The sequence below is a fragment of the Xenopus laevis genome, chromosome 7S (assembly GCF_017654675.1).
Source record: "Xenopus laevis strain J_2021 chromosome 7S, Xenopus_laevis_v10.1, whole genome shotgun sequence".
Classification (NCBI taxonomy): Eukaryota; Metazoa; Chordata; class Amphibia; order Anura; family Pipidae; genus Xenopus; species Xenopus laevis.
In genome coordinates this window covers 101,447,535-101,460,743 of record NC_054384.1, presented here as the reverse complement: position 1 = coordinate 101,460,743, position 13,209 = coordinate 101,447,535, and the positions used below count along the sequence as shown (strand labels likewise).

The window sequence follows — 13,209 nt, the reverse complement described above, 5'->3', positions numbered from 1 at the left end:
CCTAAAGCTACTTGGCGAGTCAGTCAGGCGAAAGAACTGCTTTTGAAGAGAGGGACCATTACGCCGCTTTTAAAGCTTATCATTCCGCTTCGATCCGTCATAACAAGTTCATCGGCTTGGAAAATAGATTAGGGGTATGGCATATCGATAGGTGAAAGTGTAAAATAGCGTTTATATTTGAAGCCTGCTTTAGATGAGCTGTCTGTGATGGTGCGTTAACAGCAGGGAAGCAATTTGCTGGACAGTATGCAGTGTATGCTTAGAAAGTACTGTTGCCTTAGAGTTTTGACAGGATTTCACCTGTGGTGGATTGTATGCTTACAGGCCCAGGTTCGAACTGGGCCGGCGGGACACCGGGAAAAAACCCAGTGGGTCCCGGCTTTTGTGGGCGCTGCCAACCCAGAACCGCACCCACATCCACGATAAAGGCTTCTTAATCCCAGAAAAGCATTGCATGGCTGCGCATACTCACACACTCGAGCGCCAGCGCATGCATACACACGAGCTGCGCTGGAGCAGGAGGGGGGTCGGACCCCAAGTCCGACCCTGTACAGGGCTAACAACAGGGAAGCTGTGAAGAAGGTGAAATCCAGTTATTTAGGAAGGAAGCCATTCTTATAAAAATGATTCCTGTCATAAAGTCATAACTTTTGGAATAGAAACTGGTGTGGAGCATGTCTATGTTACTTTAAAGCAGGGATCACCAACCTTTTTGACCCGTGAGTCACATTCAAATGTAAAAATAGTTGGGGAGCAACACAAGCATAAAAAAGTTCCTGGGGTGCCACATAATAGTGATGCGTGGAACGGTTTTTCCCACAGCCGCCTGGCTTCCGGGTTCCTTTTATAGACCTACCCCCGTCGATGATGTCACTATAGGGGTGGGGCAAGCAGGCGTGCGTCTCTAAAAGTTGAAGTTGGAAGCCGCCATTTGTAAGGTCGCGGGCGTGAAGAGCAGTCAGAATAGCTTAACCCAGACCCAGAAAAGGGGGGTGCGAGGTTGGCCTGACCCGCGGGTATCGGGCCAGCCCGCACATCACTTCCATATAAGGCCTGTGGTAGGCTATTTGGTAGCCCCTGTAGGGACTGACAGTCTACAGGAGACTCTTTTTATGCAACCAAAACTTGCCTCCAAGCAAAGTATTCAAAATAAGCACCCAAGGGGTTGGGACAGTGTCTGGGACACCAGGGGCCCACCCAAAAACCTTAGACCAGGGGCCCACTCTCAGTACTATTATTCTTCCTCTCCTCACTCAACTTCTATTCTTCTAGTCTCTATTCTTTTACTACTATAAACTATTATTCCATCTATTTAGTTTCATAGAAATAGGGAATGGCCATGAAATAGGCCAAATGTTAAACAGCATGAGGGCCCACTAAAACCTGGGCCCAACGGAAGTTTTCCTGGTACCCCGTTGGGCTGGTCCGATAATATATTGCACAAAACAGCTCATAAAACCCTCATGTAAATAAACCATTTTCATAATAATATCCTTTTTTTTAGTAGTATGTGCTATCAGTAATCCTAAATAGAAAATTGCCATTTTAAGGACTAAGGGCCGTCCCCTGGGTTCCTACAATTCACGGTGGACACAAAGAAATCATACATGTTAGATTACATAAACCAATTACCAGACAAAGCTGGGCTCTGCTTCACACTTCTTCCTGTTACAGTCAGAGCTCAAGTATTTCTGGTCAGGTGATCGCTGAGGCAGCAAAGAAACCATCATAGAATGGTGGCTCAAGGTAAAAGATGTAAAAGGCCAATATTAACTAATAGCTATATTCCAGTTTAGTAAGATTCTTTAGTATGCCACTTAATATGATATAAATTGTCTGTTGCGTAAGTATTCATTTTATTGGTAGAGTTTTCCTTTAAGGCATTGGAATAATCAAGGCAAAGATGTATTCCGTCTGTGCAGCTCTATTTTCCCAATAAATTTATCAGTTCTGCCTCCACATCACTTTGAAAAAATGCACGTCTGCTAGAAAATCCAGGTGTAAGAAGGAATAGTCTGACCACACAGTCCTTGTATTCAGGAAAACGATACCACCTGAACATTGTAGGTCACATAAAACAGCCCATATGATATATAACTACGGTATACTTTTCTAGTAGTTTGTACCATTGAATATACTAAAAAACACTCGGACGATCCCTTTGCTTAAATCAAAATGCGTTATCCCGCGATTGTAGCAGAGGTCTGACCTAAGTCAGTACTTGATAAGGTAGCAAAAACAACAGAAAAAGTACCCCGCTTATAATCTTACTATAGCTCTTACTTATATAAATTGTTTCAATACCTGTTAGTTAAAAAATTGCATATATTGCCGTGCAATCCCTGTGATTAACGTTAGACCAATCCCACGAATTGGTATTGACTTAAAGTGCCGTGCTATGAATTCATTTATGTAATAAATAGAAATTAAAAATGAAATTAATAGTAAATAAAGTGCAGTGCAATGAAATTGATTCAGTTAAATTACAATTAAAAAACCTTTGAATAAGTCCAGCCACAATGAATCGATTAAAAATTGTGGCAATATTATATGTTGCGTGATTGAGGTAACTGCGTCCAAATTGGACAACAATTAATTAATAAAGTGCTTGGCAGTGCTAATTCAATAATTCATTATAACTCAGGTAATTGATTATAAATTAATTAGAGTAACCGCATTGATTAGGATGAAAACTAAAAAACAATACTCAGGTTCTTGAAATGAAATAGGAAAATGGAAAAGGAGAGAGGTGGAGTTGTCCCAAATCTACTACCTTATTTATTTCTAATCCCTGGGACACCACAAAGGCAAAGAAGGCAGAGCAACCGGGACTGTGGTCTTGTATGTTAATCTAAACCCTAAACTGTCAAGAGCTATGCTAGCCTAAAAAAACACAAATCCACGGCCTGCTGTAAATTCATTATTGCGAGAGGGAAGAAAAAGTGAACCGAGTACTGAATTAATTATTAACCACCCCTTCCATTCCCATTTAACCCAATTTTTTAAAAATATTAAAAGATTGAATTCGATTCAAAAACGCAGATGCGCGTTTCGCTATACTGGCTTTGTTGTAGTTACTAAATTCTCATGTGGTTTCTGCATTTGTATTATTTCACTTCGTAATAAAAAGATCACCACCTATAAACCTGCCAAGCTTTTTAAATTTTTGTCAGGGAAAAAAATCCGATCAGTAGGAAGGCAGTATTTAAATGAAGAAACCACGCAAGATTTTAGGTAATTTACGAGTATTTGACCCAGGAGAGTTCTTTAGGGTCCAAAACCCCACCCCAAATTTCATATAGAAAAGGTCAGTTATTTTGGTCTACTTCAAAATTTTGGTGACCCACAGTAACATAACAGGTGACTTTAAGTTGGAGAAAAATTAGTTACATACCACAGTTTTAACAAGGTATACAGTACATGAAAATGCCTATTCTAAATAAAATCTCAAGTGGCTAGCCATGTAGTGGCCAAAACTGTATAATTTAAAAAGCAGAAAGCAGATTCCTAGATTCCATTTTAAGAACTGAAATGATATTATATATAATATATTTTGAGGCTCTATGTACTTTTTAAGAGTTTCAGTGAAATGTGTCTAAAATGTATTTACATGAGGAAATGGAGACTTTTTTTTCCATTTTTTTTTTGTGCCAGGATACATCACTTTAAAATGGAACATCTCAGATTTACTTCGGTTCAGAGACGCATAAGGGACAATCCAGTCAGTGCTTTCATATTCCGACCTCTTACCATATGGAGGGTGCTAACTCTGGTAAGGGATATATTTTATGCTAAATCAGAAGTGCTGACTTTGGGCCATATTTATAAGGGGCTGTAAATAAAATGTCAGAATTGTGTCTGTGAAAAGTAGCATTAATATAGCAGTGGCAAGAAAATAAGTAGTTAGTGTCCTTTACACAACATCAGGTAGCCACAGGGTTCCTAAATACCCTGACAAGGTGCTTTTTCAAAATAAAGCTGTAACCAGATGTGTTGTAGAATACCTTCCAAAAGTAGTTGGAAATCCTTGAAGCAACCAGTATGCTACTTTCTTGCACTTGCCCGCTCAGAAATGATACTTTACCAACACAGAGGTTAACAATAAAGATCCAATGGCAGTAACTCTGTAACCCTTAATAAAAATTTAGCAGTCTTCTTGGCTGAGAGAATTTAGACTGATGAAAGCAATTATCTGATGTATGTATGATAGCTATAGATTATTAGAATAGGGCAACCATCACCCACATTTCTGCAATATTTGTAGTCTGCCATTGTAAGAAAGTACTTGTTTTTTATTCTATGTTTTTTCCATACTGTGCATGTTTACTTTTTAAGCAGCTCATATATGGGCTGATAGTACCTGCTGAGTTTGCAGAGTTTTCACATGCTGGCTTCCCTGACCAATATCTGGTTGGGGTTTGCCCAGATTTCATTCAAGCTGGAAAAACCTGTTTGATGAGGAATACTTTGGATGCAGTCCTCTTTCAACATGTCTGCAGAGGATGTCCCAATGTTATCTGATTTTTTACAAAAACAATTGGATCAGCTGACATGTGTGGGTAAATTAGACAAATATCTGCTTGTCTGGCACTGTACTAACCAAGGGTCCTTTAGGCTACGGCCAAACGTGGGCCGAAACAGCTAGCTGAAAATATGCCGGCTGATTTCAGCCTTACCGCAGACAGTAGCCTCCTCTCTTTTCCACATTCGTAAGTGTTAAATTGGCATGGTGTGAACAGACTTCAGTGGATTTTAGCTCAAAATGCAGAGACTCTGTGTTCTTTGCCTAAATCTGCCGAGTCTGTTTGCACCAAAGCAGATTCAGCACTTATGAATACGGAAAAGAGAGGCGACTACTGCCCTGTGTAGGGCTGAAATCAGCCAGTGCATTGCAGGTAGCAGATTTTGGCCCCCATGTGGCAATAGCCTTAGGGGCAGATGTATGAAGGGTCGAATATCGAGGGTTAATTAACCCTCGATATTCGACTAGGAACTAAAATCCTTCGACTTTGAATATCGAAGTCGAAGGATTTAGCGCAAATCCTACGATCGAAGGATTATTCCTTCGATCGAACGATTAAATCCTTCGAATCAAACGATTCGAAGGATTTTAATCCAACGATCGAAGGAATATCCTTCGGTCAAAAAAACTTAGGCAAGCCTATGGGGACCTTCCCCATAGGCTAACATTGACTTCGGTAGCTTTTAGCTGCCGAAGTAGGGGGTCGAAGTTTTTTTTAAAGAGGCAGTACTTCGACTATCGAATGGTCGAATAGTCGAACGATTTTTAGTTCGAATCGTTCGATTCAAAGTCGTAGTCGAAGGTCGAAGTAGCCCATTCGATGGTCGAAGTAGCCCAAAAAACACTTTGAAATTCGAAGTTTTTTTAATTCGAATCCTTCACTCAAGCTTAGTAAATGTGCCCCTTAGTGTATGAATAGCTTTAATTCCAATCAAATCTGCTGGAAGGCTTGATAGTTAACTAAAAAAATCTGTTGACCTCATATGTGTCTGCCAGTTAGTTGCTACTTTGATCCAACTGTACAAGTGTAACAAAACAGTGGGGCTCATTTATTAACATTGGGCAAATTTAACCATGGGCAGTTACCCATAGCAACCAATCAGTGATTAGCTTTTTAAAGCCAGCTGCAAGTAGAACAATGAATGCAACAATCTGATTGGTTGTCATGGGTTACTGGCCATGGGCAAATTTGCCCAGTGTTGTTAAATGACCCCCTGAGTCTATTATTTGCTTGAGAATCTGATCATGACAGAAGCCTTTGGTCTCATATAGTTATTTTTATTTCTTCTACATACAAACTAAAGTAAAAACGTCACCGTATATTCCAGTTGTTCTGTTTATGAATTATTAAATAGGAAAACTATATGACTAATTTTTAAAGAAAATGGTAACCCTTATAAATCCAGGGTATCTTCGGTTAGAAAAAAAACAGAAGACTCGAGGAGCAAGCTATTTTTATATTTAATCTGATTTGCAGTGGTTGGAAATCCTGAAAGCAACCAGTAAGCTACTTTCTTGTGTGGAGCTAACACACAGCCAGGTGCATGAAACCTTCCAGAGAAGTTTAATAGTTATAGTAATACGTGTGTTTGTTACTGATCTACCATCAGGTTTTGTTTATTGGATCATTGTTTTAATCTAATTCTTGTAATACATTTTGTAGATCAGCTCCATTATTGTTTGTGTGACACTTTTATCTGAAGGATATCAGCATCTGCCTACTTCATCTTTCCTGAATTGCACCCTAAATGACAACAGCACAGCCTGTGAATATGGCATTAGCATTGGCATTTTTGGCAGCATCGTTTGTTTAGTATTTTTCATACTGGATATCGTCAAGCCACTGTTTGAAAGGAACTTGATTAAAAAAGTTGTCAGCATTACCGATCTTTTCTTCTCTGGTAAGTTATTTATCGACAACATATGTGTACAGGTTCTTTAGCTCTATGAAATTAAGGTGCGACTCAAATTAGGTTTTAGACATTCCAGTTCACTATTATTCCGCAGTGTATAGTATTCGCATAGAATTAGACATTAAAAAGGACTGCTATATCCTTATATGAGTTGTGCTTGCTACAGTAGAATACATTGGCGTAGCTTTATGATATCTCTCCATACACACTATGAGGAAAACCTTGCAAGTTGTCCTTTCTATGAAGAGCGTTACAGACTGCTAGGCCGCCTATCCTTCTGGCTTTAAGTAACGAGACTATAACAAAATAGGATAATAAGTTTGTAAGCAGCTTGCCAGAGACAGGGTGACTGCTTAGGCATGGCTGAAACTATAAGGCTTCATACAGTTAGTAGTCACAATACTTCCCAGTGGCTCTGTACTCAAGGGACCAGAGATCAACAGTGAACACACCGAAAGGAACAAGTTTAATATTTATTGCATTCAGTGTTGAGCGCCACTGGCGTAAGATCTATTCTAGAGGAAAACATGAAAAACTTTAACCAATGCATTGTCATTTGGTGGACTCATCCAGTAGGTCATCACTGCACAGCAGATGGACTTACAAAAACAGATCCTGGCCACCATTTGCAAGAAGGCTAAGCTAAGCCAGCAATTCCTTCATTAAATCGTGGGTAAAGAAAGCTAAAAGAAAATAAATATGCTTTAAACTGTTGATATTTCAATGGAATATTTAAAAAATGAAGGCATAGTGTATCTCTAAAGGAAAACTGGCATTGGCCGACCTTTTTGGCATTAGAAAGTCTTCTTTATTAACCCAGTGAACCAGTGGCTTGCCATTGCTTCATATATGTAAAAAATCTCCTAAACTCCACTTAACAACTAGCAGAATTGCTGTGTACATTTGAGGCCACATTAGAATAATGCTGCATTTAAAAAAAAAATAGGCATAGTGATACCTTCATTTCATCATCCTATTAATATGTGAAGGACATGTACCCTTCCACCCCCAAGATGAGTGAGTGGAGTGTTTAAGACCGTACTTACTAAAGAATGTGTTAAAGAAATTGCAGATTTCTAAATTTACTTAATTTGACCTCTTTTACATCTACATAACAATTATTTTGTGTTTGAGAATAAATATGCAGGTCTAGGCAATGGGTGCTAGCATGACATCTGCTTATTCCAACTTAGTGATGCAGGAGTTTCAGGAGAAACACCTTTTTGGTAATCTATATTTTTTATTCACATGATTAAATATTGGCATTAGCAGTATGTAAGATGGCTGTAAAGAAATGTTCCATAGTTACATACATAGTTAAATCAGGTTGAAAAAAGACAAAGTCCATCTAGTTCAACCCCTCCAAATGAAAATCCAGCATCCATACACACACCCCTCCCTACTCATAAATTCTATATACCCATATCTATACTAACTATAGAGTTTAGTATCACAATAGCCTTTGATATTATGTCTGTCAAAGAAATCATCCGAACCCCTCTTATAGTCATTAACTTAATCGGCATCACAACATCACCCGGCAGTGTATTCCACAACCTCACTGTGAAGAACCACCTACGTTGCTTCAAATGAAAGTTCTTTTCTTCGAGTCTAAAGGGGAGGCCTCTGGTACGGTGATCCACTTTATGGGTAAAAAGGTCCCCTGCCATTTGTCTATAATGTCCTCTAATGTACTTGTAAAGTGTAATCATGTCCCCTCGCAAGCTGCTTTTATCCAGAGAAAACAACCCCAACCTTGACAGTCTCCCCTCATAATTTAACTCTTCCCTCCCTCTAACCAGTTTAGTTGCACATAGTCTCTGCACTCTCTCCAGCTCATTTATATCCCTCTTAAGGACTGGAGTCCAAAACTGAACTGCATACTCCAGATGAGGCCTCACCAGGGACCTATAAAGAGGCAGAATTAGGTTTTCATCCCTTGAGTTAATGCCCTTTTTTATGCAAGACAGAACTTTATTTGCTTTAGTAGCCACAGAATGACACTGCCCAGAATTAGACAACTTGTTGTCTACAAAAACCCCAAGATCCTTCTCATTTAAGGAAACTCCCAACACACTGCCATTTAGTGTATAACTTGCATTTATATTATTTTTGCCAAAGTGCATAACCTGCATTTATCAACATTGAACCTCATTTTCCAGTTTGCTGCCCAGTTTAGACATAACACTCTGCAAAGTGTCAGCATCCTGCATGGAACCTATAGTTCTGCACAATTTAGTATCATCTGCAATAGAAACAGTACCTTCAATGTCCACCTCCAGGTCATTAATAAACAAGTTGAAAAGCAAAGGACCTAGAACAGAGCCCTGCGGTACTCCACTAACAACACTGGTCCAATTAGAAAATGTTCCATTTACAACAACTCTTTGTAGTCTATATTTTAGCTGGAAAGCCACAAAGTTCCTTTCATATAAAGTTTGTAGAAAAGGATTTAACAAATTTAAAATGTTCAGTGTCACTCAGATGATAAACTGCTTCCAAAGTCATTTTTATTTCGCAAAATCACTTTTCCAGTTGTGTGTGTCATAATTATTTTCTATAGCTACAATATTTTACATGCAATATTTTAAGGTAATAAGTCAGAACTATGTATGTAAAACATTTCTCTTGTCTCTACAGTTCTCTTTGCCGTGCTTTGGATATTTGGGTTTTGCTACCTTACTCACGAGTGGTTTATGTCATTGCCTTATGTGTTTGCCTTCGGTAAAAAGGAGACAGAGACTGCTATTGCCTTTTCTTTCTTTTCAATTCTGTGCTGGGTAAGTTATTTTTTTAACAAAATCATGATGTTATAGATATTATCACCTTAATTTGCGTGTCATTTTGCACAAAGTTAGATATCATTCTTTAGGGCATATTTAGAAAAGGGGGATTATAGCATTCACCACAGTGAACTATGATGAGGAACTCAACAACTCCGTATTCACTTGTATATGATTTTGAGGGTTATATTTACTGTGAAAAAAAATGTGAAAAATATATCCCTGAAACATAATGAACAAGTGAATAGAGGGGCAAATATAAAGGGGGGTGGATGACCATATCAAGTCTGCAATTTTTGCAGCCTTCTAGACAAGATTAGACAAACCAGACAATATTGGCTTTGACAACTTCCAATCTGTATATTTTAGTCATACCTACAAGAATCTTCTTGCTTCACCGCTCTACCTTGATCCACAGCCTCTAAATCTTTATATTCCTACAGGAATATCAAAAAATGTACAGCACCGCTCAAGTGGTTTTTATAACTCTGAGGTATAGCATATAGCCATAGCACAACAAATTTACAGATATAGGACACAATTCCTATATACGTATGTCTAGAACAGAAAAAGTGTTCAACTCCAAATCAGATTCTAATTGACTTTCAAGCTCAACTTCAAGAGATGACATAATCATTCTCCCCAAATCCTAACTAACCTTAAGCGTGGTGGCAGACGGGGAGATGTCGCCCAGCAACAAACCTTCTCTACTGCGGGCGACTAATCTCCCCAAATGCCTTCCCGCCGGCAAGAATGCAAATCGCCGGCGGGATGGCATATGTATCACTTTGTTTTCCAAAGTTGCCTCAAGAGAAAACTTCGGATGACTTCGGAATTCCGAAGAGATTTGTCACTGGGCAACTAACAGGCCTGTATTTGTGGAAAGGCCACCAAGGCCCCGGCCTAGGGCGGCAGGATTTTAGGGCATGGCATGCTGGCCAACCATACCCACATTGGTTCAGACACACTGCGGATGCGATACAATTGTTTTTTTACATTTCCCGTGCAGCAATCCCCATTGCTCCGATCCCGATGATGAAAATTGGAGTGAATAAAAGGCAGGGGATGGGGGCGGCAAACAACTAATATCCCACGTCTGCCACCACCCTTAAACTGGCAACCAGCACAGACGTTGGTCTTACCTGGGGCAGCATAAACCAATAATTAAGACTTACGGTTATTGTTTGATTTCTATTAAAAAAGGTTTCCAGAAAAATAGATATAGAACAAAAGAGCCAAACACAAATGTGTCTTAACTGTTTATGCCATAAGGGAAATCAATGAACTACTGTAGTTAAAAAAATCAGTTTCAACCTTACTTTTTCCCCAGAGTTGTTTTCAAGCAATTAATTCTAATTTTTATAAATGTTGGTGGTAGAACAAATATATTGGGGTTATTTACTGTTTAAAGTACAGAAAACCCCAGGTTTCAACTGTTCTGGATAATATATCCTATACCTGTATAATTTAAAACTCTCTGTTTATGCAAACAGTATATTTCATTACAAACATTCTGCCAAGTGAATAGTGTAAATTGTCGCCAATATACAGTAAATCACAAAAGTGATATACCCTGCAGCATCATGATAAGTGTATAGACTGTGTTTTGCTTTAGGAGTAAAAATGCTTTTTTTTTAATGTACAACATATATTTTTAATACTATATGACCATTAATGAATACTATCCTATATATTGAAAGTGTACTGCACAAGTATGCAGAGATTTAAAAATGCTCAACTTTTTCTGGATTACCGTATAAATTATTCATATTAACGTACATATTATTATTGGAGTTGAGAGTTAATCATGTTCACCCCTTTGCTACCTTGAATGAAGCTGACCTAGAGGAAGGTTAAAAAACCCATAAAGGATAAGGCACTTTTCCACTGAAAATTAAAGTTAATTCCATTTTGACACCAGAATAGCAATCAGACAACTGCCAATCAATACTGTACTATTCATTTTAAGTGAGATTTGGAGCTGAACACTTTTCCTGTTCTAAATATTTCTGGACCCATTAGCAATGCATCAAATTCAGAATTTGGGTGAATCTCATCACTTTTTGGGATGGGAGGGTAGGGCATCTGGAAGGACATATGATGTATAAATGACTTTTCTTTTCCTTTAAATTGCCTTTATCCAACACAATACAAGTATACATCCTTCTTTTTATAACCATGTTACTGATATGGTTTCACCAGGTGTTTTTTCAGTAACTTTAAGCAACCTAGTCTTTTGTTTAGGGATGCACCGAATCCACTATTTTGGATTCGACCGAACCCCCGATTAGGCCGAATATGGAACCAAATCCTAATTTACATATGCAAATTAGGGGTGGGAAGGGGAAAACATTTTTTTACTTCCTTGTTTTGTGACAAAAAGTCACATGATTTCCCTCCAAGCCCCAATTTGCAAATGCAAATTCGGATTCAGTTCGGCCGTACAGAAGGATTCGGCCGAATGCTGAACCGAATCCTGGATTCTGTTCCTCCCTACTTTTGTTGCCCTGTGCCAAGTTTTGAAGCATGTTGCTGACATCACATTCAAATTTTTAAGAAAACACTTAAATTTCTCAGTTTTAACATTTGGAGGCCCATTTGTCAAAGTCCGAATTTATCTCATTATTTTCTGAAAACTACTGTTTTTTCCCCCTTATTTATCAATACATCTTCCCGAAAATTTCCTGTGCGAGAAAAACCCCGAATTTTTTTGAAAAAATGGGATTTTTACCTGAAAACCACGAAATCTTGGATTATTGCAGGAAACCCAGTGCAGATCAAGATATCTTTGGGACTTCTCCCATTGAGTTATATCTGACCTCATCACTTCTGATATGCCGGATTTTCGGATTCAGGCTTTTTCCATCCTCGGGGTATAATAAATCCCTGAGAAAATTTGAGTTTTTTCTCCACTAATACTTCGGCTTATATAGTAAAAAAACACAAATGTTTCAGGCTTTTGGCATTAGGACTTTAATAAATAACCCCCTTGTTGTGTCGTCTTTGTATTATTTGCAATAGAATATTGGATTGAAATGATTTGAAAATCATTGCATTCTCTTTTGATATTACACAGTGCCCCAACTTCTTTCTTCTTGCACAAATAACTCAATTTGTTTCTCAGTATTATTAAAATCAGGAACAGTGAGGTTAAATGAATTAGATAAAAACTTTGCAATCACCTGAAATTATTTTATATAAAAAATAAAAACATTATTTCAGTATTACTATATACTACTAGGTGTACAGGAAACATTATGATGCATGTCCTTCTCAACATTATCACAATTTTTCGTTGCATTTTATTTAATGTTATCCAGGTTATTTTGATATATCTGGAAGTTTTACATTTCCGTGAAAAATACCGTGATGCTCGCAGTATGTCGATGGCGTCACTGAGAAGAAGCAAGTTCCCTGACATCGGCAGAGTTGAAGAAATTGCAGAGCCTCCAAGTCTACCATCACCCACCATTGTTTCTTTCATTATTCCTTCACCTGTTACAGATCCATTCGATGAGTAATATATGGCAATGAATGTGTAAGGCAGGTTGTGGATTTTCATTTTTGGCAAGAAGATATTTCTGATGTCTCAATATGACTAAAGGTGATGGCACACTGATCACTTCAGTTAGATTTAAAGGGGAACTAGCTCAAAAATGAAATTGTAATATAAGCTTCAGCATACTGAAATAAGAAGTTTTCTAAATATAATCAATTCAAAATGTTGTACCATTTCTGAAATAATCAATTTTATCTTCACTATTCCTCTCTCAGCATCTGTTTCTTCTCATTCTGTCTTCATGCAGCAGTTGTGTTCAAATGAATGATCCAATATATCTTATAGGGGGGCTCCTTTTGCCTAGAAGATGTATTAGAGCTCACTCTATTAAAATCACCAGACATCATGTCTCTCTACATGCAGGATTTGTGCAAGAGGCAGTTATTTTGTTAGATTGTGTTTGTACTGGAATCAGTTATTTGAGTGAGCTCT

The 13,209-nt window shown here is 38.2% G+C and overlaps 1 protein-coding gene across 1 annotated transcript; it reads left to right on the top strand.

Moving 5' to 3' along the window:
- The first annotated feature begins 3 nt into the window (after positions 1–3).
- syngr4.S (synaptogyrin 4 S homeolog) lies at positions 4–12,760 on the top strand. Its single transcript, XM_018228251.2, has 5 exons — positions 4–134; positions 3,655–3,772; positions 6,186–6,423; positions 9,076–9,215; positions 12,539–12,760. Exons 2-5 carry the CDS (start codon positions 3,671–3,673, stop codon positions 12,737–12,739), a joined length of 681 nt encoding a protein of 226 aa, XP_018083740.1. The 5' UTR covers positions 4–134; positions 3,655–3,670; the 3' UTR covers positions 12,740–12,760.
- Positions 12,761–13,209: the final 449 nt, after the last annotated feature.

Excerpts from the sequence above, each read along its gene's own strand:
- syngr4.S (XM_018228251.2), top strand. The coding sequence starts at position 3,671 with ATGGAACATCTCAGATTTACTTCGGTTCAGAGACGCATAAGGGACAAT. Across the intron at positions 3,773-6,185 it reads TATGGAGGGTGCTAACTCTG|ATCAGCTCCATTATTGTTTG; the intron begins GTAAGGGATATA and ends TACATTTTGTAG. Across the intron at positions 9,216-12,538 it reads TCTTTTCAATTCTGTGCTGG|GTTATTTTGATATATCTGGA; the intron begins GTAAGTTATTTT and ends AATGTTATCCAG.